Source organism: Prionailurus viverrinus, chromosome B3, assembly GCF_022837055.1.
Source record: "Prionailurus viverrinus isolate Anna chromosome B3, UM_Priviv_1.0, whole genome shotgun sequence".
Lineage (NCBI taxonomy): Eukaryota > Metazoa > Chordata > Mammalia > Carnivora > Felidae > Prionailurus > Prionailurus viverrinus.
The window spans coordinates 56,501,588-56,527,668 of NC_062566.1; the positions used below are offsets into that span (position 1 = coordinate 56,501,588).

Here is a 26,081-nt window from a genome sequence, read left to right on the forward strand (position 1 = left end):
ACATTGATTACTTAATAAGAAATATTCCCATGCCTTCAAACTGCATGGAGCTCATCCTCTGTTTGGTTATGTGACAGAGATGGTGGCTATGTAAATCCAGAAGACCCTCAGGGTGGGCCATTCCTCGTGGTTAGGGCGGGCTGCTTCTGGGGTCGCATATGGGTAAGGCGCCTTCTCTTAGAGGTGGTCCTCACTCCTGAGTGGCTTTCCCTCCCTACAGTGCATTTGCGAGATACCCCAATGGCGTGGTCGTGCACTACTTCTGTTCCAAAGAGGTAAACCCAGCTGACACCTGAGCCCAGCATGCCAGGAATTCTTCAGATGGACAGTTCAGCTATCCCAGAGAGGGGAAGGAGCACTGGCCTTAGAAATGAGGGGCTGCTTCCACCACCAGGTGTCTCCCCATTTGGACACTACTGGCTACCTTGAGCCCTGGCACATCTCTAAATTTATCAGACTTGTGGTCTGGTGTTACCAGCTTTTTGATAGAAAAAAGAGATTAGCTATACCTTATATACCATTATGTCGCAGGCAGTTGCAGAGAATTTACTACCTGCTTGGATGGGAGGAGGTGACGAAGGGCAGTGTCCTGCCTTTGTACACCAATCACCTGATCAAGGAAAGTGTCTCAAGAGTCCGTAACCCTGAGATTGTTTATTCAGAGTTTTCTGTGAAGGCACATGCAGGACTTTGCATGGAGCCCCCTGCGCAGTTGGCCTGGGGTCTGGAAGGAGAGCAGTCCTAGGTTTCTTCTCACTGCGCAGGCCGGACACTGGCTGTCTAGGTGATGACAGTCATTTCTCCATAGTCACCACTCCCTCTGTCTCCCTGGGAGGCTCCCCACTCATCCCTTTATGTTGTTAGTCTCCGTTTCTTTCTCGCTATTTATTTTCTTCCTTTGTCTCCCTTCACTGCTCTACCCCAGCTTTGTCTCCCATTTTCCCGACACCAGGAATAACTAATATTTTAAACAAGGTAAAATGAGAAGCAAGAGGAGGTCTCAGTTTCCAGGATACAGCGATAATTGATTGTCAGGTATATTGTAAATAGATCCTCCTTGGACTGAGAGCTCTATGCTTAGAGGCTTAGGAGAGGGTCATCCTCCGTCCATCAGGGCCAGGTGTGACGGTGGCCCTAAGGATGGCCTGTCATATCTCTTAGACATCTGAGGGGCCTCCTGCTCCTGGTTCACCCACCAGCCACCCAGGGCAGGTTGGTTTAGTCTGTGGGCTGAGAGCTTTGTGCCTTGGACACCTTTCCCTTTGCAGCTAGTGCGGCCCGCTTACCTCTCACAGCTTGGCCTGGCAGTTGTTCTCTCCAGCTGGCTTGTTGCGGGTGGGTGGGTCTCTGCTACACACAGGACTGCTCACATCGGAAACTGACAGGGATGTGATGTCAGGCATGCTTGCGAGGTGCCCGGGGACAGCCAAGAGCGCTGCAGGAGGTGGCAGCAGCACATGGGTTTGTGAAGTCACTCCCTACCACATCCATGGAGGGGGCAGGGAGACTCCCCACCCCCGCGGGTATCCGAGACAGACGGGAGGAGTGTCTAGCATTGCAGGCAGACACACGGGGAGAGCAGCCCTGTGTCCTGTCCTCCGTGGGGTTTACAACGCACAGTCTTGTTGCTGCTGTGTTTTTAATGGTGATGAGGGTGGGTGATGGTGCCCAGCCCCGACAGTGTTTTAGTAGCCTGTCCTTGACGTGCCACGGTTCTTTTTAACCCGCAGCACTGTGCCATTTTGGGCCTTTGTTGTAGGCTGACGTAGTGGTGTAGTAGACTAGGCTCCTCCTGGGCACGCTGTCCATGGAGGGTCCGCGGGGACAGAGTGCATGCCCTCGGCATCGTGCACACAGATGGGGACTGCTCAGGTTTGGGAGACAGAGCAGCGCTTCAGGAGAGCCAGGCCCAGCTGGCCGTGCCAGCACATGAGAAGCAATGCTGCCCTTGGACCTGTTTGCACCAGTTCGGAGGCGCTTCCTCTGGAAGCAGCAGTGAAGTCATGAGGCCGGCCCTCCTCTGTGCAGCAGAAGCTCGCCCCGCCATGCAGACCCAGTCTTCCTGGCTTGCTCTGTTTGTATCTTCCATTCCCACCACCTGTGTGGCACATGTGTTTGAAGCAATAGAATAAAGAATGCGTGTTTTCTTCCTTTGGAATATATAAACGATCCAGCTTTCCCAAACTCCATTTTTCCTTCCCTGGACCTCTTTGCCCTCTGTGGAGATGTGGAGAAGGCTAGACATGAAACTCTGTAATGACTCTTGAGGATCTCATAATAAACATCATAAAGTAAGAAACCAACCTGTTTGGGTCTCTTTTCCACGCGTCCTGTGATGGAGATAACAATGAGAAGATACTGATTTAGGTAAGAATTGAGAAGAATAAGCCAATTCGTGACAAAGAGAGAAAAGACAGTAGAACACCTGTGGCACCTGTGTGTCTCGATCTGTGCCATCCAGCACAGCTAGTGTGGCTGTGGTGGCTGATGGTGTGACAGCACAGGTATAGAACATTTCTGACATCACCAAGTTGTGTTGGACACACAGGAACTCTAGCTAATCCCAGTTGTCTCCCCGGGCGCTTCACATATTAGGGCCTCATGGCCTCTTCCTGCAGCTCCTGCTGACCGGAAGAATCACGAAACATACACCCAAGGATATTTGAGAAGTGGAGAAGGGTTGGTCCATTTTGGCCAGCTCCAAAAAGGCAGTTTGGTCTTTCTCTGTCCCCCTATTTAGCCATCTCTGGTCATCCTGAGTGTTGAGAATGAAAAGCATCTGGAACTAAGAAGCATGGCTTTATTGAGGCACAGGACCTGTGACTCCCAAGAGAGAGTGTTGTACAGCCCAGAAAATACATCAGTCAGGAGATGGGACACCAGACTGCTGTGTCTGCCCCAGCCAGCTCCGTGCCTTTCCTCATGCCCCTCTGGTGTGGATCCACAGGTCCCCTGCGTGCTGTGCATGGATACCACCAACGGGGCGGCACTAAGGCATTTCTGAGACCTCAGCACAGGTCTTGGCTTCATGGCTCAAATGAAGCAGAAATAGGCCCTCCTGTTGGAGCCTGGGCAGTGGTAGTCATCCCCTTTTTTTCTGGGAGTTTCTGGTCTCAACTTGCCTACAGTGTTCGTTTTGGAATTGAATCACCTCTTTTTTGGATGTTGTTTTTTCAGTCTCCACCTCATGCCTTGGGGAGGAGAGTGGAGATGACTAAGTCTTGGTTGAAGAATAGAAATTCTCTCCCATCGGCTCACTGCCCCAGAAATCTTTTCTTCTGGAAGCTGCCTGGATGGAAAAACAACACCTAGAGTGTCGTGGTCCACAGAAAAGGGGACATCACGTACCATCTGTAGCCTAAGGCTTATGGTGGTCAAAAGAGGACCCTCTAAACTAAAGCCTTACTTCTAGTAGCTTAAGGATAGGCAGACATGCTTTTTAGCTGTCGCTATTGATACCACCTGACTGTATCCCCATCTGTATACCCGGACCATCCAGGTGTATCTACCCATTCAGGAAGAGGGCCCTGGCCAAAAGCTGCTGTGAATTTCCTCAGGATATGGATGGGTCTTCCTCACCTTTGGTTCCAGGGCCTAGTGCAGGTTTGGTTCACAGCAGACGTCTGTGTTTGGAGAATAAATGAGGGAGGCCACAAGAGATTAGAAACACCTTTGAGTCCAGATAAAACTGAACCGGAGATTTCCATGTTCCTGCTTAAGAAACATGGGGAAAGTGGGACTTGGAAGGCAGATGGTTTTAGGACTTCTTTCTACCTGGAGGAGCGGAGGCCCCGAGGCAGAACTTACTAGCTTTCATTCCCTGGGCTTGCTGCATCAGCATTGTCTAGAAGGCTTGTTGGAAATATGAACACTTGGGTTCGACCCACACCCACTAAATCAAATCATCTAGGGGGTGAGACTCAGGTATCTATTTTCCATGAGCAGCTCAATAATAACCAGAGGCTGGGTTTGGGAGCCAGAGTACCAGTTCCTCATCCTCTTGGAGAGGGACTGAAGTGTCTCCTGCCTGAGGGAATTGGGCCCCAGCCACTTCCTGGAGCATATCAAACTCCACCTCCAGCCCCAGCAGGCCACCCAACTCTGAGTCCTCAAGTCCTCCTGTGAGCTGCCAGCTCCACCCTCCCCACCTTGGTGTTACCGTCAGACCTGAGCTAGCAGTAAGTGGAGCCAGAGGAGAACAGAGTGGCTCTGGAAAGCAGGCAGGGCTTCCTGCTGAGAACTGGGCTGGCTGGCCATGCTCTGGGCGCTCTGGCCAAGGTGGCTGGCAGGCAAGGGGCTGCCCCTCCTGGGGGCAGTGCTGCTGCGGAAGAGAGACAAGAGGGGACCTCAGTGGAGGCAATGGAGGGTAAAGTACTTGATCTTCCCCGGGGCGTGTGGACTGCAGGAGTCCTGGGAGCTCAGTCCCCTCTGAAGACAGGCTAGCCCAGGGTTGGGTTTTGATCTGGGCTAGGACTAATTTGCTCTAGCCAACCTGGTGGAGCTTAAAGTGATTGGCCAAGACCTTGGCTTTTGGAAATAATCCCACCCCCCCACCCTCCCCAATTAGGAATGGAGAGTGAGGTCATGTGATACGTACTGCTGTTGGCTTTGCCCAGATTGCCCTAGCCTGGATGTAGATAGAGCCCCTCAGGGGAAAGGATGAAGGTGTTTGCTGGGATTTTGAGGGGCTAGCCTCACTCCCAGGAGGCTGCAGCCTGCTGTTACCTCTCTTTGGCCCAAGCTATTGTCTCCTTAGCGACTAGTCAGACCAGTCCAAGCTGGATGACACCTGGTTTCCCTTCACCTGCCGCCTCCTAGGAGGTGTGGCCTTTGTCAGCGAGCTAGTGGGTGGGATGGACTACAGCTTTCCCGTCTAATATTTAATCTAAGTACATCACTCCAGCTCTCCCTTAGGTTCCCAAGCTATAGCAGCAGCATGACAGGGAAGCTGCCAATTTGTGGTACCTCATAACCATAATTAGTAACAATGGCCACATATATGAAGCACTTATACCAGGCACTTTATACAACTTCTCATTTAAAACTCCCCACAACCCTGTGAGGTTGTAACCCCCCGTTTATTGATGAGGAAAATGAAGCATGGGGAAATCCAGTAATTTGCCCAAGTCCATTCAGCTAGTCCCTAGTGGAATTTAGCTTTGAACCCAGCCTGAACTCATCACCAACATGCTGAACTCCCAATGCCAGGACCCTGCCAAGACCTCTCAGCTCCCAGGCACAGCGACATCAGTGACCTTGGGCCAGGCTCCTGCTCTGTGACTGGAAGGGGGAAGACTAAGCTGGGCATTACTGCAGGGAGGAGATCAGGCCCCCTACCCAGCTTCCTGGAACTGAGTTCCTGAGTTCTGTTGTTTCAGCGGGAAACCCACCCCTACTATGACCTCCAGGTGAAGGTGCTGAGGGCCAGAAATATCCAGGGCACAGATCTCTGTGAGTGACCCCCAATTCCACCCTTTCTTCTCTTCCTTTCCCTAGGGCCTCCCCAGAGCTCAGCAGGGGCTGGCCTGAAGTGTGTGTGTGTATCTGGAGTGGGGCAGAAGGGCTCCTGGTGACTGTGGAGGGAATCCATCCTGGTGAGGGAGCCCCAGGGCAGGCAGGAGGGGCTGGAGGGGAGACTTGTGCAGACCATGGACTCCTCTCTGACACTAGCAAGTGGAGCAGTGCCAGCCTGAGTGAGCATGTGAGGCCCACTGTTGCCAGAAATCATCTGCTCTCCAGCAGCTTTCCACACCAGTGCTCACAATGGAAGGGGAGTTCTTTGTCTGAATCAGGCTCTTTTAGGGAATTACTCAACTATCTGTGCTGCCACGTGGTCTTTTCAACTGGCCACTACAGGATTCAGTTGAATGGGTGGTGTAACTGGTCCCGATGGAGTTAGGGACACCGGCTCTCCCCACGTCGCCCTGTCCCAAACAGGCAGCTTCTATTCTCCTCGGCTCCTTCCCCTCTGCCCCAGCCTTCCCCAGGCAACCTTTTCAGCAACAAGAGTTAGAGAGTGAGGACCCCTCCCTCACCCCACCTGCAGTGTCCAAAGCTGACTGCTACGTGGAACTGCGCCTGCCCACTGCGTCCCCTAGCCCTGCCCAGACAAGGATGGTGGCTAACTGCAGTGACCCTGAGTGGAACGAGACCTTCCACTACCAGATCCATGGTGCTGTGAAGGTGAGGGCCAGCAGAGGGAGAGGGCTGCCTATGTTCCTGCCCTATGTCAGGCTCCCACCTCTTGCCTGCCCTGTTTCCAGAATGTCCTGGAGCTCACCCTCTGTGATAAGGACATCCTGGGCAGTGACCAGCTCTCCCTGCTACTCTTTGACCTGAGGAGCCTCAAGCCTGGCCAACCCTACAGACACATCTTCCCACTCAACCACCAGGTGAGCCACCACACCTGTGCCAGCAATGAATTGAACTCAAGGAGAGGAAGTTGGACACAGGACACCGAGGTGAGGGCTCCTGGTCAGCACAGGCCAGGCCTCCAAGACAGGCCCCTCTCTATCCTACACCACTAACCCTACAAACCCTACAAAGGTTCCCCTCAAATACTTCTTCCCTGAGTGGAGCCAACATGTGAGCTCCTTGAGGGCAGAGCACTTTGTCTGTCTTAGTCACTGCTGAACCCTCAGTGTCTAGAATAGGGCCTAGAACACAGTTTTGAAGGCATGAAGCTTCTCATGAAGATGCTACTTACTTGTCCTGTGCCCATGAAAAGCCACAACAATGGTCACCTCTTCTAGACCCTGAAGCTGAGCAGGGTAGGGGGCAGGGTCAGTCTCTGATGCTTTCAGAGCTCTTTGCAAATGGATGCTTCCTTGCTTCATCCATGTAGGATTCACAGGAGCTGCAGGTGGAATTTGTTCTGGAGAACAGGTGAGTCCAGGTGGTGCCTATACCCTTCCATTTACACCAAGACTCCAGGACAGCTCCAGCTGTCAATCACCAGGACCTACGCTGGCCTGGCCTGTGGGGGAATGTCCTAGTCTAGTCACCCATTTGAGTGTTGGTGACAAGCCCACTCTCACCCCCAAACCTGGCCATGATCCCCAGGCTCTATCAGCTGCTTCAGTCACATATTATAGTAACAGCCATCTCAAGGGGAGCCAGATGTCCCATGAGCCCCTCATCCTTTGCAGCCAGGTGCCTGCGTCTGAAGTCATCACCAATGGAGTCCTGGTGGTGAGTAGGGAAGGCGAGCTTGGGGCTGCCCGGGGCTGGGGGGCATTGCAGACTCCACAATTGAGCCTATCATGCCCACTTGCCTGTGAAGGACACTCAAGCACTCCTGAGAGGAGAAATGTGCTAGGGAGGCATCTCCAGGGACCAGGGGCAAGAAGCTATCTCACATCTGAGTGGACAGCTCAGAAGCCCACCATCCTACCTTGTGCACAGCACATCACTTACTTGGGCCCCTGGCTGCTGGGATTGCCAAAGGCATCACTATCAGAGCCCCTCTCCTCCTTCCCCTTTCCCACCAGGGCCACTTCTTCTGAATCCTGGGAAGGAGGCCACTACAGAAGACTCCTACCCACAAGGCACGGGCCCTGGGAAGGTTGTTAACTGGGCCCTGCCCCAGAGACCCCTCCTTTCACCCTGGTCTGGGCCCTGTGCGGGGCCCTGTGAATGGGTGGCTCCCACAGGCCTCTGTCTTCCTCAGGCTCAGCCCTGTCTGAGAATCCAGGGGACCCTCAGGGAAGACGGGACAGCCCCACATCGAGAGTATGGTGAGTCTGGTCCATGACCTTGGGTCTTGCCTTCTCTCCTAGGGGTTGGGCTGCTGATTTCAAGAAGGTGGGTCTCAGGCGGAAAGTTCTTAATGTTTTACCACTCAAAACTGACCAAGGATGGGACGGATTCGCCTCTGGAAGTAGTGAATTTCCTCTCCTTGGAAGTGTTCAAGCATAGAGGCTGTATCAGTCCAACTAGTGCTCTGCAAAAAGCAACCCTAAATCTCAATGGCAGACAACAGGAAGCATTTATTGAGCTCATGCATCATGATCTAGGCTGGGCTTGGCAGGAGGGACCTGGCTTTGTGCCATATGTCCCTCAACAACCTTCTGTGACTAGCAGACTTGTCATGTTCTGTTTTTGCTGTTGTTAATTTTTTTAATGTTTGTTTATTTTTGAGAGAAAGAGAGTGAGTAGGGGAGGGGCAGAGAGAGAGGGAGACACAGAATCTGAAGCAGGCTCCAGGCTCTGAGCTGTCAGCACAGAGTCCAATGTGAGGCTCAAACTCACAAACCATGAGATCATGACTTGAGCTAAAGTCAGACACAACCAACTGAGCCACCCAGGAGCCCTGGACTGGTTGTGTTTTTAAGGCATCAGCAGAGGTATGAGAGCAAGCCCAGATGAGCAGGTGGTTTTCAAGCCTTTGGTCACATCATAGTCAGTAACTAACATTTTGGCCTCTCAGTGGGAGGAAGTGAAGTCACATGACAAAGCATGGGCATTCCAGAAGTGAAGAACTGAGGCCACAGGTACAGTGTGCCACAGAGGGTAGCCACTCAGACGCAGAAGCAGAAGTGCAACAGAGGCTGTGTGACAGCTAAGGTCTCCTCTGACACTGAGGGTCTGAGCCCATGGGATGAGTCCTGTCCAGAAAATGTCCAGCACTTACTCTGAGTCTGGCACTGTGCTCAGCATTTCACATGTCTTTTATGTTTTAATCCTCATAACAACCCTGGAAAATACAACTATATCCTCTTGATTTATGAAGCTCCAGCTCAAACAAGAAACTTACTTAAGGTCACACAGTGACCAAACTCTGAGAGTGATAAGGCCAGGAACCAAACCCAGGTCTGTGACACTCCGGGGTCTATTGTTTCTGACTCTGAACAACACATATCAATCTCCATCCATAAACCATGGTGTGAAAGAAGTATCAGTTTCCTTATTTTCTCTAATTCCCTCCCACCCAGGGTCATGTCATGTCTCCAGGTCTCATTTTAGTGCCAAGGAGGGTATGTTGGGAGAAGGGTTTCATGTGGACCTCTGTTCCTGAGGCATCTGCCATTCTGGGCTTTCTGGGTGTCTGTTGCTCCCAAGTCATGTTTAGGGTCTGGGGCTCCTTTGTGAGGCTGCTTGGGGTCCCCCCTGTCTGAATGTCATGGACATTTCTCTCTGGGGTTTTTCCTCCTCCCGAGAAAGCTGCTAGGAACAGGATGAGCCCACAGGCCTCCCTCTTTGCCTCCTTCTGGCCTGGGCTGGCTCTGCTCTGCTCCTCCGAGCCTCTACCCAGGAACCCACTCCTTCCTCTCACCTCCGCTGCACACCCTCTGTGTGCTCGCAAGGTCTTACACTTTGGAAACAAAGGGCAGAACAACTTATTGCCTATCTGTTTTTTTCCCTGGCCACAAACCTTCCCCAAGGTGATGAGCACAGAGCTTGAATGGAGGCAAAAGATGGGGAAACTACCAGTTGAAGATTGGTAATTAATGTAATAATGTATGATAATTATAACATTATAATTATTATAGAATTATATTTTATATAATTAATATCATGATCTCAAAATCATCAGCCTCATAAACTCTGGGCAAGGAGTCCTCTCCCTCCCTGCCCTTCCCCCTTCCCAAGGCATTGTGTGTTTCCTACCCTCCCCAGTTCCCAGTTCTGACCAGGGCACGTTGTAGGACCCTGAGTGTCCTTCATGATGCCTTTGCTGTGGGCCACAGAACCACAGGGTGAGCAGGGTGATGAGTTGGCATCTCCAAAGAGGAAACAAAGGGGAGTTGCCATCCAGGTCGCTGCCATCATGAGCCACACACACCCCTGCACTCTCACCCCCTTACCTGGGCCCTCTGCTCCCAGGCTCTAGGCAGATTCAGCTGACAGTGCCCGGGGCCTACGAGAAGCCACAGTTCTTGCCCCTGCAACCTCCCATGGAGGGAGGCCTCCCAGCTACCTTCACCTTTCACGTGAACCCAGTGATCAGCTCCAGGCTGGATGTGGAGCTGGGGGAGAGGCTCACAGTCCTGCAAGTGAGTGAGCCCATAGTCTGGGAAGGGATGGATGATAGAATCAGTCCATCCTAGGGGGGCGTCCTGGGGCCACCACGGATGCATGTTTTCCTTCACCATGGTGGGTTCCTTGGGTGTTTTCTTCTCTACAGAGTGGTCCAAGTGCTGAGCTGGAGGCCCACACCAACAAGCTGGGTGAGGGGGGTATCCTGCTCTCCTCTCTGGCCCTAGGCCAAGAGGAACAGCGCTTTGTGGCCCTAGGGGAGGTAAGGCTCTGCCTGGGTGCCTGAGGGACCCCTGCTTGCTCTGTGACCACCAAAAGAAGGCTGGGGGGAGGGGCCTCAGAGGGGGTCAAGTTCAGGCCAGCCTGGAGCTCAGCCACGATGTTCACATACGGGCCAGAGCTACCAGAGCAACAGGAGCTGTGGGTGGGGGAATCCACTCAGGGCACTCAGGGATGGGGCTGTTGTCTCTTTCAGGGCCAGGAGGTGGTTCTGAGTATGAAGGCAGAAATGAGGTGAGGAAGGCTGACTTCAGGAGGAAGGCTCTTATGCTAGGCTGAATATGTAGGGGCTCTTTGCCCACTCAGCTCAGCCCGGTGGTGGAAGGCATCTCTGGTTCTGCTGAGGTCTTTCTAAGGGGTTCGATGGAATATGGGTCTGCTCCTGTGAAAAATGGGCTGGGCCCAAGGCTTTCCTCCAATGAACAGTCACCCAGTACCCGCCCCCTCCCCCCCCACTCCATCTCTGGCAGCTCTGGAGACCTTGACCTGCGTCTTGGTTTTGGCCTGTGTGATGGGGAACGGGAGTTTCTGGACAAGAGGAAGCAGATCGTGTCCAAGGCCCTGCAGCAGGTTCTGGGTTTGAGCCAGGCGCCTGACAGTGGCCAGGTATGAAATGGAGGAGCTGGACCCCAGGGTCACCAAGACCAAATCCAGCCTCTTCCCTTGAGAGTACTGTGTGGCCAAGTGGTTACAGGAAGCCTTGAGAAAGGGTGGGAAACAGAGGAGGAAGGGGCAGTCCTGCTTGCCAGAGCCGATAGGCAAAATCAGGAGAGTCAGGACCCTGTATGTAATGAGGGATGAACAGCCCTGGCCAAGGAAGGTATATGAGTCTCCTCAGGCTGCCACAACAGAACACCACAGACAAGGTGGCTTAAACAACAAACAGTTATTTTCTCACCTGGAGGCTGGAAGTTCAAGATTAAGGTGCCATCAGGGCTGGTTTCTGGTGAGGCTTCTCTTACTGACTTGTAGACAGCTATGTTCTTGCTGTGTCCTCACATGGCCTTTCCACTGGACATGTACAGGGGATAAGGGGAGAATCTCTCTCTTCCCCTTCTTGCAAGGACAACGATACTATTAGATAAAGGCCCCACTGTTATGACCTTACATAACCTATATAACCACCTTATAGGCCCTTTCTACAAATATAGTCATACTGGAGCTTCGACATAAGGACTTGCAGGGGCAGGGGCACAATTCAGACCATAACAGTAGACAAAGGGATTTGGAAGTGTAGGGTCCACGGGAGCCGTGGCTGGGAAGCAGGAGGCAAGGCCACACCAAGGCAGAGAGCTATGGTAAATTGGGAACAAGTTGGTGGCTTTCTTCTGCTACAAGTGTACTCAGGAGTCAGAGCCTCTTCTGAGTCCTGACAAAGTGAGCAAGACCGGACTGTTCATTTGATAATGACTATTCTGTGCCAGATGTCCTCTCTGGAGGTAGAGGGTAAAGAGGGCACAGATCTTGTTCTCAGGGAGTTCTGTGTCCTCCAGCGCTCTGAAGGGAGAGTGTCCTTGTGGGCACTGGCCAGGGAGCATTTCTTTCAAGATAGAAGAAAGGAGGCCAGGGAAAGGAACCAAAAGTCTGGGGGCAGAATGAGCTAAAGCTTCACGGAAAAGCTGAGCAGCCAGAAAGCTTCTAGTCTGACCCCACCAGGCACCTCTGATCCCAAAGAGACATCTGGGCACCGCTCACGTCTGGGGCAAGTCCAGGCTTTTTGGTGGTCTTCATCGCTTTAGCCCAATGGTTCTCAACTGGGGGTCATTTCATCCCTCCACCCCCCACCCAGAGGACATTTGTCTATGTCTAGAGACATGCTTTATTGTTACCAGCAGGGCCGGGGGAGAGGATGCTATTGGCATCTACTGGGTAAAGGCCCAGAATGCTGCTAAGCATCCTCCAACATACAGGACAGCTCCTCACAACAAAGAGTTACCCAGTCCAAAATCATAAATAGTGTCAAGACTGAGAAACCCTGCTCCAACAGTTTTGGGTGAAATCCAGGATACCTTCCAGTTACATATAATCCCGAGACAATTGTCAAGAGCCATCTCTAGAGTCATACTACTTCAGTCTGATGGCCCATCACTTACTACCTGTACGATTGTGGGCACATTGTCCAACCTTCCTGTGCCTCCGTTTCCTAATCTGCAAAATGGGGATCCCACTGGGTTGCTTGTGAGGATTCAATGAGATAATACAGATAAGGCTCGTAGACAAATGTCTGAAATTATAAGCAATAATTCATAAGCGACAGTGGTGGTCAATGTTATGATTATTTTTGTGCCCAGGTGCCTGTGGTGGCTGTGCTAGGTTCGGGAGGTGGAACCCGAGCCATGTCTTCCCTGTACGGAAGCCTGGCAGGGCTGCAGGAACTTGGCCTCCTGGACACTGTGACCTACCTGAGTGGGGTCTCTGGGTCTACCTGGTAAGTGAGGTGGGGTAGGATTCAGAGTAAAGGAGAGCCCTGAAGGGGAAGGAATGTGGCTGGTGATATAGGTGGAGTCCCTGAGGGCGTGCTGGGATCCTGCCTCCAAGGGGGTTAGGAGGGGCACTGAGTGCCCAGGCCTCCTTGAGTGGGTGGGGCAGGGCAGTGGGTTCAAGGGATGGAGAGGCAGGGTCACTCACCAACAGTTGCATTCCCTCTCTCCCCTTGCCGTGCTTGCTGCCCCACTGCCCCTAATTCCCTCTATGCCCAGGTGCATCTCCACACTCTACAAGGACCCAGACTGGTCCCAGGTGGCCTTGCAGGGCCCCATTGAGCGTGCCCAGGCTCGGGTCTGCAGCAGTAAGATGGGGGCGATGTCCACGGAGCGCCTACAATACTATGCCCAGGAACTGGGGAGCCTGGAAAGCACTGGCCACAGAGTTTCCCTCATCGACATCTGGGGTCTCCTCATTGAATATTTCCTCTACCAGGAGGTAAGAGAAGAGCAGATAATAAATAAACACAGCTCCTTTCCACCCCTGCCCCGCCAACACTTACTTCTGCCTTAGGTGCTGAGGTAAGATCTAAGGTTTGCAAAGAGGTCCCTTAGGTCTGAGCTCTCTGAGGAAAAGAGGTGGATCCCTGAGTGGGCTGACACCACTTCGTCTTTCCTGGCTCCTCACCCCTGGGAGGGGAGAAGCTGGTCTGCAGTTTTCAAGTCCATCTGCATATTAGAATCACCTGCACAGCGTTTCTTTTCTTTTTAAAAATGTCTTAAATGTTTCTTTATTTTTGAGAGAGAGAGAGAGGGAGGGAGGGGCAAGAGAGAGAGAGGGAGACACAGAATCCAAAGCAGGCTCCAGGCTCTGAGCTGTCAGCACAGAGCCCCATGCCAGGCTCGAACCCATGAACCATGAAATCATGACCTGAGCAGAAGTCGGATGCTTAACCAACTGAACCACCCAGACGCCCCCCATCTGCACAGCTTTTCAAAAACACCCTTGCCTGGGCCCTACTTCCAGAGATACTGATTTGGGCTGGTCTGGGGTGAAGCCCTAGCACAGTGTGTTTTGAGAGCGTTCCAGCTGCCATGCTGCTCCTAGAACTGCAGGCTGGGTATGAGCTGGGAGGTGAGAGTAGTCAGAGCCCAGCAGTGTTCTCAGCCCTCGGAGTCTGGCCCACTGTGTGGCTCTCCGTTGTGGACGTCTATCACAAGTGGTTTCTTGTGTCTGAGGAAAGAATGCATATTTTCAAACGATTTACTTTTTAAAGAAAGTAAACTGGTTTTCAATTTTTCCTTTAAAAATGTCACTGACTCAAAAAAACAAATGTCACTGACTCCCTTGGGTTCCAATATGCTTTCTTGAATGGGAAACAAGTGGGGAGTGTTCCCAATGCCCCTGGAATTGCACAAAACCCACAGGGGCCTTACCTTTGCTGCAGCCTAAAGCCTCGTCCTTAGAGAGCTGTCTCTAGAGCATTGGCCTTGGCAGCCACAGTCCCTTGTGGGCCATGGCATCCTCTTCAGGGTATCAGGCCTCAAGCCATGAGGGTGGGAGGAAGGGGACCCCCAAAAGTCAAGTGCCTCCTTTCCTTCCTACCAGAAAAACCCTGCCAAGCTGTCTGACCAGCAGGAGGCCGTCAACCAGGGCCAGAATCCTTATCCTATCTACGCCAGCATCAATGTCCACACCAACATCAGTGGGGAAGACTTTGCAGGTGCCTGGGTGCAGGGACCTGGGAAGCAGGTGGAGGTGATGGGTGGTAGGAAGGTGGGAGAGGCCAGAGCTATCAGTGTATAGATGGGAGCCTTGGAGCACAGCGAGCTTGCTGCCTCCTGCTCTTGGCAAGTGAGATTCCTGCTCCTGTACTCAGGTGTGAGGGGAAACCTTGGGGTCCTGGTGGAAGGCCCCTGGTGACATTCCCTTCACTCTGGATCCCCAGAATGGTGCGAGTTCACACCCTATGAGGTCGGCTTCCCCAAGTACGGGGCTTATGTTCCCACTGAGCTCTTTGGCTCTGAGTTCTTCATGGGGCATCTGCTGCAGCCCCAGCCCGAGCCCCGGATCTGCTACCTGCAGGGTGAGTCTGGGCTGGAGGGCTGGGGCCAGGGCAGGGGCTGGGCCAGGCCCTGAGGTGGGCTGGAGGAGATGTGAGGGCCCAGGGCCTTACCTTTCTGCTTAGGTGTGTGGGGCAGCGCCTTTGCAGCCAGCCTGGATGAGATCTTCCTGAAGACTGCCGGCTCGGGCCTCAGCTTCCTAGACTGCCACAGAGGGAGTGTAAACATCACAGGTGCGGGTAGACATCCTGACCTCCCCCTACTGCTCTTTCCAGCGTCGGGGCCCTGGTGGAGGCACAAAGGATGAGGGAGGGGATGGTGCAGGACTCAGCTGTCCCACTGCATTCAGAGAAGTCCTGAGGAAGTGACTTGTAGCTTAGGGTCTGTGGATGCCCAGAGATCTGCTGATGCAGCGTGGCAGGGGGACCAGGGGAAGAAGGGGAAGGCCCACCTCAGAAAAGCCAGTGGGAGCTGTGAGTGCTCTATAGTAAGACTGCGCCTTTGAATTCTCTGCTTGGGTTCCAGTTATGTCAACGCAGACCAGGACCACTGGGCATCTGGTGGGTATCTGTCCACACACCTCAGGGCTCCTGTTTGGGCTGCTCCCTGCTGCACAGAACCTTTTCTACCTTTCTTCCCTGGATAACCTCTGCTCATCCCTTAAGATTCAGCTCTGACATCATTTTGTCAGGGGGCTTCTCTGTTCTACTGCATGCCCCCAGCACCCAAGTTTCATAGGACTATGTGCACACCCCACCATTGTCCTTACCTTGGGGCATTGGTATGATTTATGATCTCTTTATGTGACTCTCCCCCTAAGTAGGCTATAAGCCCTGGAGGGGCCCAGCACGCAGTAACTGCTCAGTAGGTGTTTAATGGATGAAATTGTGATTGGAAGTTGTATATAAAACTTTGTTTTCTTTTTTTAAAAAAAAGGTTTTAGATTGTAGAAACTTCTTAAAAATTTATTTATTTATTTATTTGTTTATTTATTTATTTATTTATTTATTTTGAGAGAGACAGAGAGAGAGGGAGGGGCACAGACAGGGAAAGAGAAAATCCCAAGCAGGCTCCACTCAGTACAGAGACCAATGCCAGGCTCGATCTCATGACCACAAAACCACAAGACTGTGACCTGCGTTGAAATTAAGTGTCGGACACTTAACCAACTGAGCCACCCAGGCGCCCCATACACAACTTTATTTTCAAAGGGCATATAAATTATCACTTAACAAATACACTGTCATAGGCAACTTTCAAATATAGGGACGCTGAAAGAAAAGGTCATTTAAAAGAGGTTCTGGGAAGCAGTGGTCTGAGGCTTGGGAGGTGGGGTGAAGGAGGGGTGAATGTGGGGGGAGATAGGAAGGGTCCCCTGGGCCATAAGAGCCACTGGAGAACAGACAGCACCCTTCTGACTGTATTTCACCCACGCGCTCCCATCTAGATGACTGCCAGAAGCTCCAGCTGCACGATCCCACACGTCTGAGGACCAGGCTCTTCACCCGCCAGGGGCCCTTCTCCCAGGCCGTGCTGGACATCTTTACTTCCCGCTTTACCTTCGCGGAGAACTGTAATTTCACCAGGGGCCTCTGCCTGCACAAAGACTATGTGGCTGGCCAGGAGTTCATGGCCTGGAAAGGTGGGTGCTGCTCTGGCTGGGGGTCCCCCCGCTGCCTTTGCCTCCGGCTCACGGCTCACCTGGACCAGCACTGCCTTTGTTCCCGGAGGTTGGGCTATGGGCTCCTGCTGCCCAGGGGCTGATGGGGAAGGACTGGGATGTCTGCCAGGAGGCAGGGCCAGGGGCTGGGGTGGCAGACTCTGTTGCCATCAGAAGAAGGGGAGGAGAGATCTCTACAGAGAGAGAAGAGTGAGCATTTGTCCCTATTGCAGATACGCACCCTGACGCCTTCCCCAACCAGCTCACTCCCATGCGGGACTGCCTGTGCCTGGTGGATGGGGGCTTTGCCATCAACTCTCCGTTCCCACTCAGCCTGCTGCCCCAGAGAGCGGTGGACCTCATTCTGTCCTTTGACTACTCCCTGGAGGCCCCTTTCGAGGTAAGGTGTGTGGTGGGGAGGAACTGAGGTTCTCTGCAGGGCGGCCTGGCTGGGCTTTGGGAATTGCCCTTCATGGAGGGCCTGGGTTCTAATCCAAGGGCGGGTACCTTGTGAAGACTTTTAGTGGCACTGGTCTCCCCAGCTGAAGGAGGGGGATTGCTGAGGCTATGAGATGGAGGGGGAGGTGGGAGAAGAGGCCAAAGAAGGTCCTCAGAAGTCTCCCATACTGGTGAAGAGAAGGCTCCTGTTCTGGCCCCTGCCTGTCCTGATAGCATTCTTTGCTCCTATCTGGACTGGCGTCTGGGTCTGCCCTCCGTTAGTTACCATCAGGTCCCCTCGGGGAGTCTCTAGGGGCAGCTCCCTCAAACCCTGTGGGGTAGTCGATGGGTTCCATCATCTGGATGAGCTTTCTGGTCCCGCTGCTGGGCCAGCCCTTCTATCTTTGGCTTCCTCCTCCTAATCCTCCTGGGTCCAAGGAAAGCCTGGGATTAGATGATGAATAAAGCCTCCTCCCACGTGCCCTTCTGTAACCATTCAGTTTCCACCTGGTGACATTGAAATCAGCCCCTAAGAGGAAGCAGGGAGGAGCCAGAGAAGTGAAGGAGAGGAATGACACTGGGAACACTAATGATTGTCCTTAATCTCCACAACCCCCCACTAGAGTTATTCTCTTTTTTATTATGTAAATAAAGAAATTGGCTGGGGAAGGTGATGTAGCCCACCTGCAGTCACTCAGCTAGTGGGCGGGCTATGTGAGTGCAGGCAGCCGGAGGCAGGGTCCAAAGCTGGCCTCCCTGCCCAGGTCTTACAGATGACAGAGAAGTACTGCCTGGACCGAGGCATCCCCTTCCCAAGTATCGAGGTGCTCCCCGAGGACTTGGAGGAACCCCGTGAGTGCTACCTGTTCGCCAAGGCCAAGGACCCCCGCTCTCCCATCGTGCTGCACTTTCCCCTCGTCAACCGTACCTTCTGCACACACCTGGCCCCAGGTGAGGGGAGGCCCTGGGCTGGGGTCTGGCTCACACAGCCCAGGGTGGTGGTGGGGTGCCGTTCTGACAGTGGATTTCCTGGACCCCATGCCTCTTGGAGGGCCCAGGTTGGCCATTGCTCCACACCTTCCAGGCCTCAGGATCCACACTGGCCTGGTTCCTCCTGATGGTAGAGAGAGCTGAAATGTGGGTCCCGCCAGATGTCCTAGGGCAAGGGGTGGGGGCTTCTGGGCTGGCCACTCCTAGCCACAGAGTGCCCCAGCCTGGCCTCTTTGCCACTTCCCACCTGTAGGTGTGGAGCGACAAACAGCCGAGGAGAAGGCCTACGGGGACTTTGTGGTCAATGGGGCAGACACTCCATATGGCATGATGAACTTCACCTATGAGCCTGAGGAGTTTGAGCGGCTGGTGGCTCTGAGTCGATACAATGTTCTGAACAATGTGGAGACCTTGCGGCATGCGCTCCAGCTCGCTCTGGAGCGAAGGCAGGCTGGGGGCAGGGCTGGAGGCTGAGTCAGGCTGGAGTCAGAGGGCTGTGAGAGGGGAGCAACTGTGGGCCCCAGACCAGGGCTTGGTATGGGGAGGAGTGGTAGACTCTGTGGGGTTTCTTCATACCAGGTTACAGGGACTGGCTCTAGGTCCTTCAGGCCTCAGAAAGCTCCTGAGGAACGGCAGCTTGGCTTTGGGGCTGCACCCTTCTCATATGTGTTTCTGGGAGACAAAGCGGGGGGATGTCTCCCCCAGGGGCTTTGGGGAGGAGGAGGGCACAAGTGAGCAGTGCTAATTTTACACTGGAGTATAGAGGGATGAGGCCACAATCTAGCCCCAGGGCATGGTCCAAACCCAGAAGGACCTTAGGGGGCCCAGGTCTTCAGACCCTCACCAAGACTGGAAGCTGTGAAAGCAGGTTAAGCTGAGACCAAAAGCAGAGACTCCTCCGTCTAATCCACACTTCCTGCAAATGGCCGGGCTCCTGGATGCAGTGCTCAGTGCTATCAAGAATAAAGGGAGACCTCATGGATTGCCAGTCTGGATCATTAATGCCACCTTCCTGCCTGCCGACTCTCCTTCACCTCTGGCTTCCCCTGCCCCCTCACCTCACTGCTCACCACCCTTCTCTGCTCAGCCTCCTGAAGGCTGTGGGATGGCATCCTGGCTGGTGGGTATGCACACGTTTCCCTGCTAGTTACTGATGCTTTACTCTTTAAACTCGGACCACACTCTCTTGTCAGGTGTACAGCTGCCCCCTCCTGCAAATAGTCTCGCCATTCCCAGAAGCTCAATGGGTATGTCTAGAGCATGCATTTGTTTACCAGGGAGCAGAGTGAGTGTGTGGCTGCGTGGGTGTGTGTGTTGCTAGTGAGGGTGGGGCTGGCGAGCACCTGTCTGTGGGGCAGGGATGGGCACGGTAGAGGGGCCTGGCTGGGAACTCAGAGGCCTGGATTCCTGACTCTTTCACAGACACGTGCTATGATCTGGGCAAACTGCCCCTCTCTCTCCCTGTTTTTCATCTCTGTTGACCCACCTGGGACCTTCTGATAGCTGGAATCTCTTCACCATGGGCAGATTTCAGGTCTGTAGACAGGGGGTCCACCCTGACTAGGCATGATGTGGGGGCCCTCTGGCCGTTGGCCTCTGAAGCCTTGTTGTCCCCATGTCCTCCCTGCCCAGTGCTGAGCTGCCTGGGGCCCTTCAGTGGCCCTGATGCCATACTCACTTGGACACTTGCTCCTCCTACCCTCTCCTCCAGGAGTGCTTTCTTGGGCTGCAGCCTTCCCTCTCCACCCTCTCCAGGACCGAAGTCACAATTCCTTTTTTCGGTCAGGGACACCTATGTGAGGAAGGCTCATACATCCTGACTCTGGGAAGAAAGCCCTTGTTCTGGCTCCTAGCTGGGAGAAAGGTGGTCCCAGCCTGTGCCCCCAGCCTGGCCTGGCCTGGGATCCCCAGGCCTCCAGCTGGACATGAGCAGGGAGGGCTGAAGAAGCTGGACCTCAGAAGGGCCAGTGTTTTGGCTGGCATGGGTAGGGAGCAATTTGGTTCTCCCCTACTTCCCAACCATTGCTTCCTGTCATAGACCACCACTACTGTCTCTGGGCTCAGCAATGAGAGGTTTCCTTTGGGGTAGCCCCAGGCTGGCCCCTGAGCTCCTACTATGGCCACCTGTCATCACCACCCCTGTGCTGGCATCATCAGTACTTATTAAGACCTCCACAGAGTTCATAACTTAGAACTTTGTAGAGTTCTTAGAACTTCAAACTCAGAGAGTTCTGAGTTCTTCGATCTTCATGGAGCTCAAAACTTAGAATTTTCAGTCTGTCTTTCATGCCTCATATAGCCAGGGTCTGTTTCTGGCTCCTGAAAAGTAAGGCCTTGGAGGGTAGAGATTTTTGTCTGTTTTGTTTGCTGCTCTATCTCCGGTGTTTAAAGCAGTGACTGGCAGATAGTAGATGTACAATAAATATTTGACAAGTAAGTGAATGGGATCTTACATTCTAAAGAGACAGATCATTACCTACTAACCATGAAAAGGTGTGCAACACTGTACTCTAGTGGTTCTTAACCCATTTGGACCTCTCTGGAAAACTGATGGAAGCCATGGACCGTCTCCCAAGAAAAACGCACATACATATGCAAAGTTGTACACAACAAGTTCTCTGCTTCACTGTGTGATCACCTTGTCACCTTGTGGTGGCTGGTGTCTGCTGTCCCAGGCCAGCAGGTTTTATGAAGGAAGCAGGCATGTGCAGGGCTTGTGCAGAGTTGGTAGGTAACTCGATTCACACAGAAATGTAGGCAATGCCACCTTGGCTTAGATTGGGTTTGGGAAGACATAATGAGACAAGGATGGGAGGGCAAGAATGTGGAGGCTGGTCTGGTTCTCTAGTCAAGAAATTGGTCAGCAGATGCAGGGGTAACCTCAGCCAGGGAATGAGGAACCATCACCAGGATTGAATCTGGGAGCCAACCAGACTGAGGAGTTAAGGGCCATTCCTTGACTCCTGACTCCTTGACTCTTGACTCCAGTTTGGCTCCTGATCCTAGGTAAGGAGGGATCTGAGTCTATTTCTACTGCATTCCTATCCCATCTCCAACCCTGGCCCAAGATGGTCAGAAACACATTTCAAGGTCCTGAGGGTGGCCAGTTTGGAGGGATTTGGCCATAAGAACACAGCTATGAGCCCGATTCATTCTGAAGCTGGGCAGAAACACAGGAGCAGGAACATCATTCCTCAACTTGTCAAACTCCCTCACCATGCAAAAGAAGAAAAGGGTGGCCACCAAGGTTGCCATGTATGGCTGTACAAGCTATATACTGCCCAACTCCAGGGGGTGCCATTCATATGAAGTGATGATATGAATTTGCCCCGTGGGGTTCTACCATAGGACAGCCCTGGGCCCATAGTCTTAGCTGAATGAATGTGAGAAACAAGGCTCGTTCAAATATTAGGCCCCCTTGCTTCTTCAGATATATCTCCAGACATTCACAAGAGTCTCCTGCAGAGAAAGGGAAGAGGTGCAGGGTGGGGTGGAGGGGTAGGGAAAGAAAGAAGGAAGAAAGGAAGGAAAGGAGAGACAAAGAAAGAGAAGAATGAAAATAATTTTTCTTTTTTTTTAAGTTTATTTATTTTGAGAGAGAGTGAGAGAGCTTGTGCACAAGTGGCGAAGGGCAGAGAGAGAGAGAATCCCAAGCAAGTTCCGCGCTGTTAGGGTGGAGCCCAATGAGGGGCTCGAACCCATGTACCGTGAGATCATGACCTAAGCCGAAATCAAGAGTTGAATGCTTAACTGACTGACCCACCCAGGTGCCTGGAGAAGTATTTTCTTCACTCATTGGCTGGCACAACACTGGGAGGTGGACCTCAGGTATTGGTAGGTGGCTGGTTGGCATGGGTGTACCCCCACCTTCTCCAGAGCTCAGGCCCTGCAGCTTATTGCCTCACTGCTACTCCATTCTTCGGCTGAGAGTTTAAATGGAAGCTCCCTCATTTCAGATGGAATCATTTTTGGAGAGGAGGAAAGGAGGATTACTTGCATTACTCTGCGTGTGTCCATTTCCCCCTCAACACTCCCTCTATGGTGGGGGAACATGGAACAGGGCAGAGAGTCCAGGACTCTTCTCCTGGGGCTGTCCTGCAACTCAGTGAGATTGATCACCAGAGTTCAGGGTTGGGGATTAATTTTTTTCCATTAGGACAACTGAGGCACAGGGAATATTAAGAGCCCACACATATTAAAAACCTTTGACTTTAGTCAGAATTTGGCTTTGAAAAAAATATATAATAGAAGGCCATTTAATTAGATTTTTCATTTTATCTATCTATCTATCTATCTATTGAGCTTGTGCCTGCATGCTTGAGCTGGGGAGGGGCAGAGGGAGAGGGAGAGAAAATCTCAAGCAGGCCCCATGCTCAGCATGGAACCTGACACGGGGCTTGATCCCAGGACACTGGGATCATGACCTGAGTTGAAATAAATCAAGAGTCAGATGCTCAACCAACTGAGCCACTCAGGCGCCCCTAGACGGTTTAAAAGTCTAATTGTTGAGCTTCGGCAAAGTAAGTGATAAAAGGAGGCAAGGTTTGGGGGAAAGTCAGAGAAAGATTGAGGGAGGAAAATATGAGTAAGGCAGAGGGGCAGTCAGGTGGGGAGGGGTGAGTAGGCTGTGGAAAGGAGGTGGGCAATTGCTTTTGAGACAGTCTCTGGCTGCTTAGCTTGTGTTTGTGAGTCTATCATTGCTCTTTAGCCTTTAATCTCAGAGTGGTGGTCCCAAAATGTCACAGAGTAGCATCACTTGGGAAGTTTAAACAGTACAGTTGTCTAAGCTGGGCCTGCTCTGGTCTAGCAGACCAGAGGTCTGTTCTACCCACCTCCACTCAGTTGTCTGGACTCAGGCTGAAGGCTCCACAATAGGGTCCAGGTATCCCTGTATCTCTGGTTCAGGCAGGTATCACCTAAGCCTCCTGTTTTTTGCTTTCTCATTCACGTTCCTTTCCTCCACTATCCCCTTCCGCTAGTATGAAAGTTCTACTTTCTGTTGCTAGAATGCTGATGGTTTCCCTTGTAAATTTTATTAAACTATAATTTATAAATAATATAACGCACCCATTCTAAGTGTACAGTAAATATACAAGATTAAGTGTATAGTTCAATGAATTTTAACAAATTTATAGGCACATGTAACCATCACCACAATCAAGATATGGAACATTTCCAGGAGCACCTGCGTGGCTCAGTCAGTTAAGCATCCAACTCTTGATTTTGGTTCAGGTTTGTGAGTTCAAACCCCACATCAGACTTCCATGTTGACAGCACAGAGCCTGCTTCTCTCCCTCCCCCTCTTTCTCTCTACCCCTCCCCAGCAGTGTCTCTCTCTCTCTCTCTCTCTTTCTCTCTCAAAAATAAATAAACTTTAAAAAAAAGATATGGAACATTTCCATCACCCCTTCTCTTGGGTTCCATCCCAACCAATCTCCCACCCTTGCTCCCAGTGCCCACTGATCTGCTTCTTGTCATTACAGACCAGCTTTGTCCTTTCCAGAGTTTTGCATAAATGGGATTATCTAGTGTGTACTTTTTTTGTCTGGCTTCTTCCACTCAACATAGTGCTTTTGATATTCATCCACACTGTTGTGTGTATCAGTGGTTCATATCTTTTTATTGCTAAATAGGAATTTTGTGGACATACCACAGTTTGTTTATACATTCACCTGCTGATGGAAAGTTGGATTATTTCCAGTTTGGGGCTCTCATTAAGCTTTTAATACTTAAACTTTTATTTTTATTTTATTTTAAATATTTTGTAATGTTTATTTTTGAGAGAGACAGAGCATGAGCTGGGGACGGGCAGAGAGAGAGGGAGACACAATTTGAAGCAAGCTGCAGGCTCTGAGCTATCAGCACAGAGCCCAGTGTGGGGTTTGAACCCACAAACCACGAGATCATGACCTGAGCCAAATTCAGATGCTTACCTGGGTGACTGAGCCACCCAGGTGCCCCTCAACTTTTATTTTTAAAGAGCACTTTTATTTATTTAGTTTTTAATATGAAATTTATTGTCAAATTGGTTTCCATACAACACCCAGTGCTCATCCCCAAAGGTGCCCTCCTCAATACCCATCACTCACCCTTCCCTCCCTCCCACCCCCATCAACCCTCAGTTTGTTCTCAGTTTTTAAGAGTCTCTTAAAAAAAAAAAAAGAGTCTTATGCTTTGGCTCTCTCCCTCTCTAACCTCTTATTTTTTTTTTCTTCTTCCCCTCCCCCACGGACTTCTGTTAAGTTTCTCAAGATCCACATAAGAGTGAAAACATATGGTATCTGTCTTTCTCTGTATGACTTATTTCACTTAGCATAACACTCTCCAGTTCCACCCACGTTGCTACAAAAGGCCATATTTCATTCTTTCTCATTGCCACGTAGTATTCCATTGTGTATATAAACCACAATTTCTTTATCCATTCATCGGTTGATGGACATTTAGGTTATCTCCATAATTTGACTATTGTTGAGAGTGCTGCTATAAACATTGGGGTACAAGTGCCCCTATGCATCAGCACTCCTGTATCCCTTGGGTAAATTCCTAGCAGTGCTATTGCTGGGTCATAGGGTAGGTCTATTTTTAATTTTTTGAGGAACCTCCACACTGTTTTCCAGAGTGGCTGGACCAGTTTGAATTCCCACCAACAGTTCAAGATGGTTCCTGTTTCTCAACATCCTTGCCAGCATCTATAGTCTCCTGATTTGTTCATTTTAGCCACTCTGACTGGTGTGAGGTGGTATCTGAGTGTGGTTTTGATTTATATTTCCCTGATGAGGAGCGACCTTGAGCATCTTTTCATGTGCCTGTTGGCCATCCGGATGTCTTCTTTAGAGAAGTGTCTATTCATGTTTTCTGCCCATTTCTTCACTGGGTTATTTGTTTTTCAGGTGTGGAGTTTGGTGAGCTCTTTATAGATTTTGGATACTAGCCCTTTGTCCAATATGTCATTTGCAAATATCTTTTCCCATTCTGTCAGGTGCCTTTTAGTTTTGTTGGTTGTTTCCTTTGCTGTGCAGAAGCTTTTTATCTTGATGAGGTCCCAATAGTTTTTAATTTTTTTGCTTTTAATTCCCTTGCCTTTGGGGATGTGTCAAGTAAGAAATTGCTACGGCTGAGGTCAGAGAGGTTTTTTCCTGCTTTGTCCTCTAGGGTTTTGATGGTTTCCTGTCTCACATTCAGGTCCTTTATCCATTTTGAGTTTATTTTTGTGAATAGTGTAGGAAAGTGGTCTAGTTTCAATCTTCTGCATGTTACTGTCCAGTTCTCCCAGCACCATTTGTTAAAGAGACTGTCTTTTTTCCATTATCCAACATTCCAAAATGTTCTTTCCTGCTTTGTCAAAGATTAGTTGGCCATATGTTTGTGGGTCTAGTTCTGGGGTTTCTATTCTATTCCATTGGTCCATGTGTCTGTTTTTGTGCCAATACCATGCTGTCTTGATGATTACAGCTTTGTAGTAGAGGCTAAAGTCTGGGATTGTGATGTCCTGCTTTGGTCTTCTTCTTCAAAATTACTTTGGCTATTCAGGGCCTTTTGTGGTTCCATACAAATTTTAGGATTGTTTGTTCTAGTTTCGAGAAGAATTATGGTGCAATTTTGATTGGGATTGCATTGAATGTGTAGTAGCTTTGGGTAGTATTGACATTTGCACAATATTTATTCTTCCAACATGAGCACGGAATGTTTTTCTATTTCTTTATGTCTTCTTCAATTTCCTTCATAAGCTTTCTACAGTTTTCAGCATACAGATCTTTTACATCTTTGGTTAGGTTTATTCCTAGGTATTTTATGCTTCTTGATGCAATTATGAATGGGATCAGTTTCTTTATTTGTCTTTCTGTTGCTTCATTATTAGTGTGTAAGAATGCAACTGATTTCTGTACATTGATTTTGTATCCTGCAACTTTGCTGAATTCATGTACCAGTTCTAGCAGATTTTTGGTGGAGTCTATCAGATTTTCCTTGTATAATATCATGTCATCTGCAAAAAGTGAAAGCTTAACTTCATCTTTGCCAATTTTGATGCCTTTGATTTCCTTTTGTTGTCTGATTGCTGATGCTAGCACTTCCAACACTATGTTAAACAACAGCGGTGAGAGTGGACATCCCTGTCGTGTTCCTGATCTCAGGGAAAAAGCTCTCAGTTTTTCCCCATTGAGGATGATATTAGCTGTAGGCTTTTCATAAATGGCTTTATGATCTTTAAGTATGTTCCTTCTATCCTGACTTTCTCGAGGGTTTTTATT

The 26,081-nt window shown here is 50.9% G+C and overlaps 2 protein-coding genes across 3 annotated transcripts in view; both read left to right on the forward strand.

Annotated features, from left to right (window-relative positions):
• VPS39 (VPS39 subunit of HOPS complex) overlaps positions 1–2,299 on the forward strand; it is a 46,832-nt gene extending 44,533 nt beyond the window's left edge. For both annotated transcript variants that reach the window (XM_047862598.1, XM_047862599.1), the window contains exon 25: positions 221–2,299. In XM_047862598.1, the coding sequence (XP_047718554.1) occupies positions 221–296 (76 nt within the window). In that variant the 3' untranslated portion in view covers positions 297–2,299. The remainder of the gene's footprint in view (positions 1–220) is intronic.
• Positions 2,300–4,255: 1,956 nt separating this feature from the next.
• On the forward strand, positions 4,256–18,781 carry PLA2G4F (phospholipase A2 group IVF). The gene is made up of 20 exons (XM_047863195.1): positions 4,256–4,366; positions 5,379–5,451; positions 6,047–6,183; positions 6,264–6,392; positions 6,845–6,885; positions 7,149–7,191; positions 7,670–7,736; positions 9,826–9,995; positions 10,127–10,240; positions 10,454–10,491; positions 10,728–10,863; positions 12,549–12,685; positions 12,957–13,179; positions 14,290–14,404; positions 14,630–14,767; positions 14,870–14,977; positions 16,192–16,386; positions 16,638–16,804; positions 17,607–17,793; positions 18,086–18,781. Exons 1-20 carry the CDS (start codon positions 4,256–4,258, stop codon positions 18,304–18,306), a joined length of 2,550 nt encoding a protein of 849 aa, XP_047719151.1. The 3' UTR covers positions 18,307–18,781.
• The last annotated feature ends 7,300 nt before the right edge of the window (positions 18,782–26,081 follow it).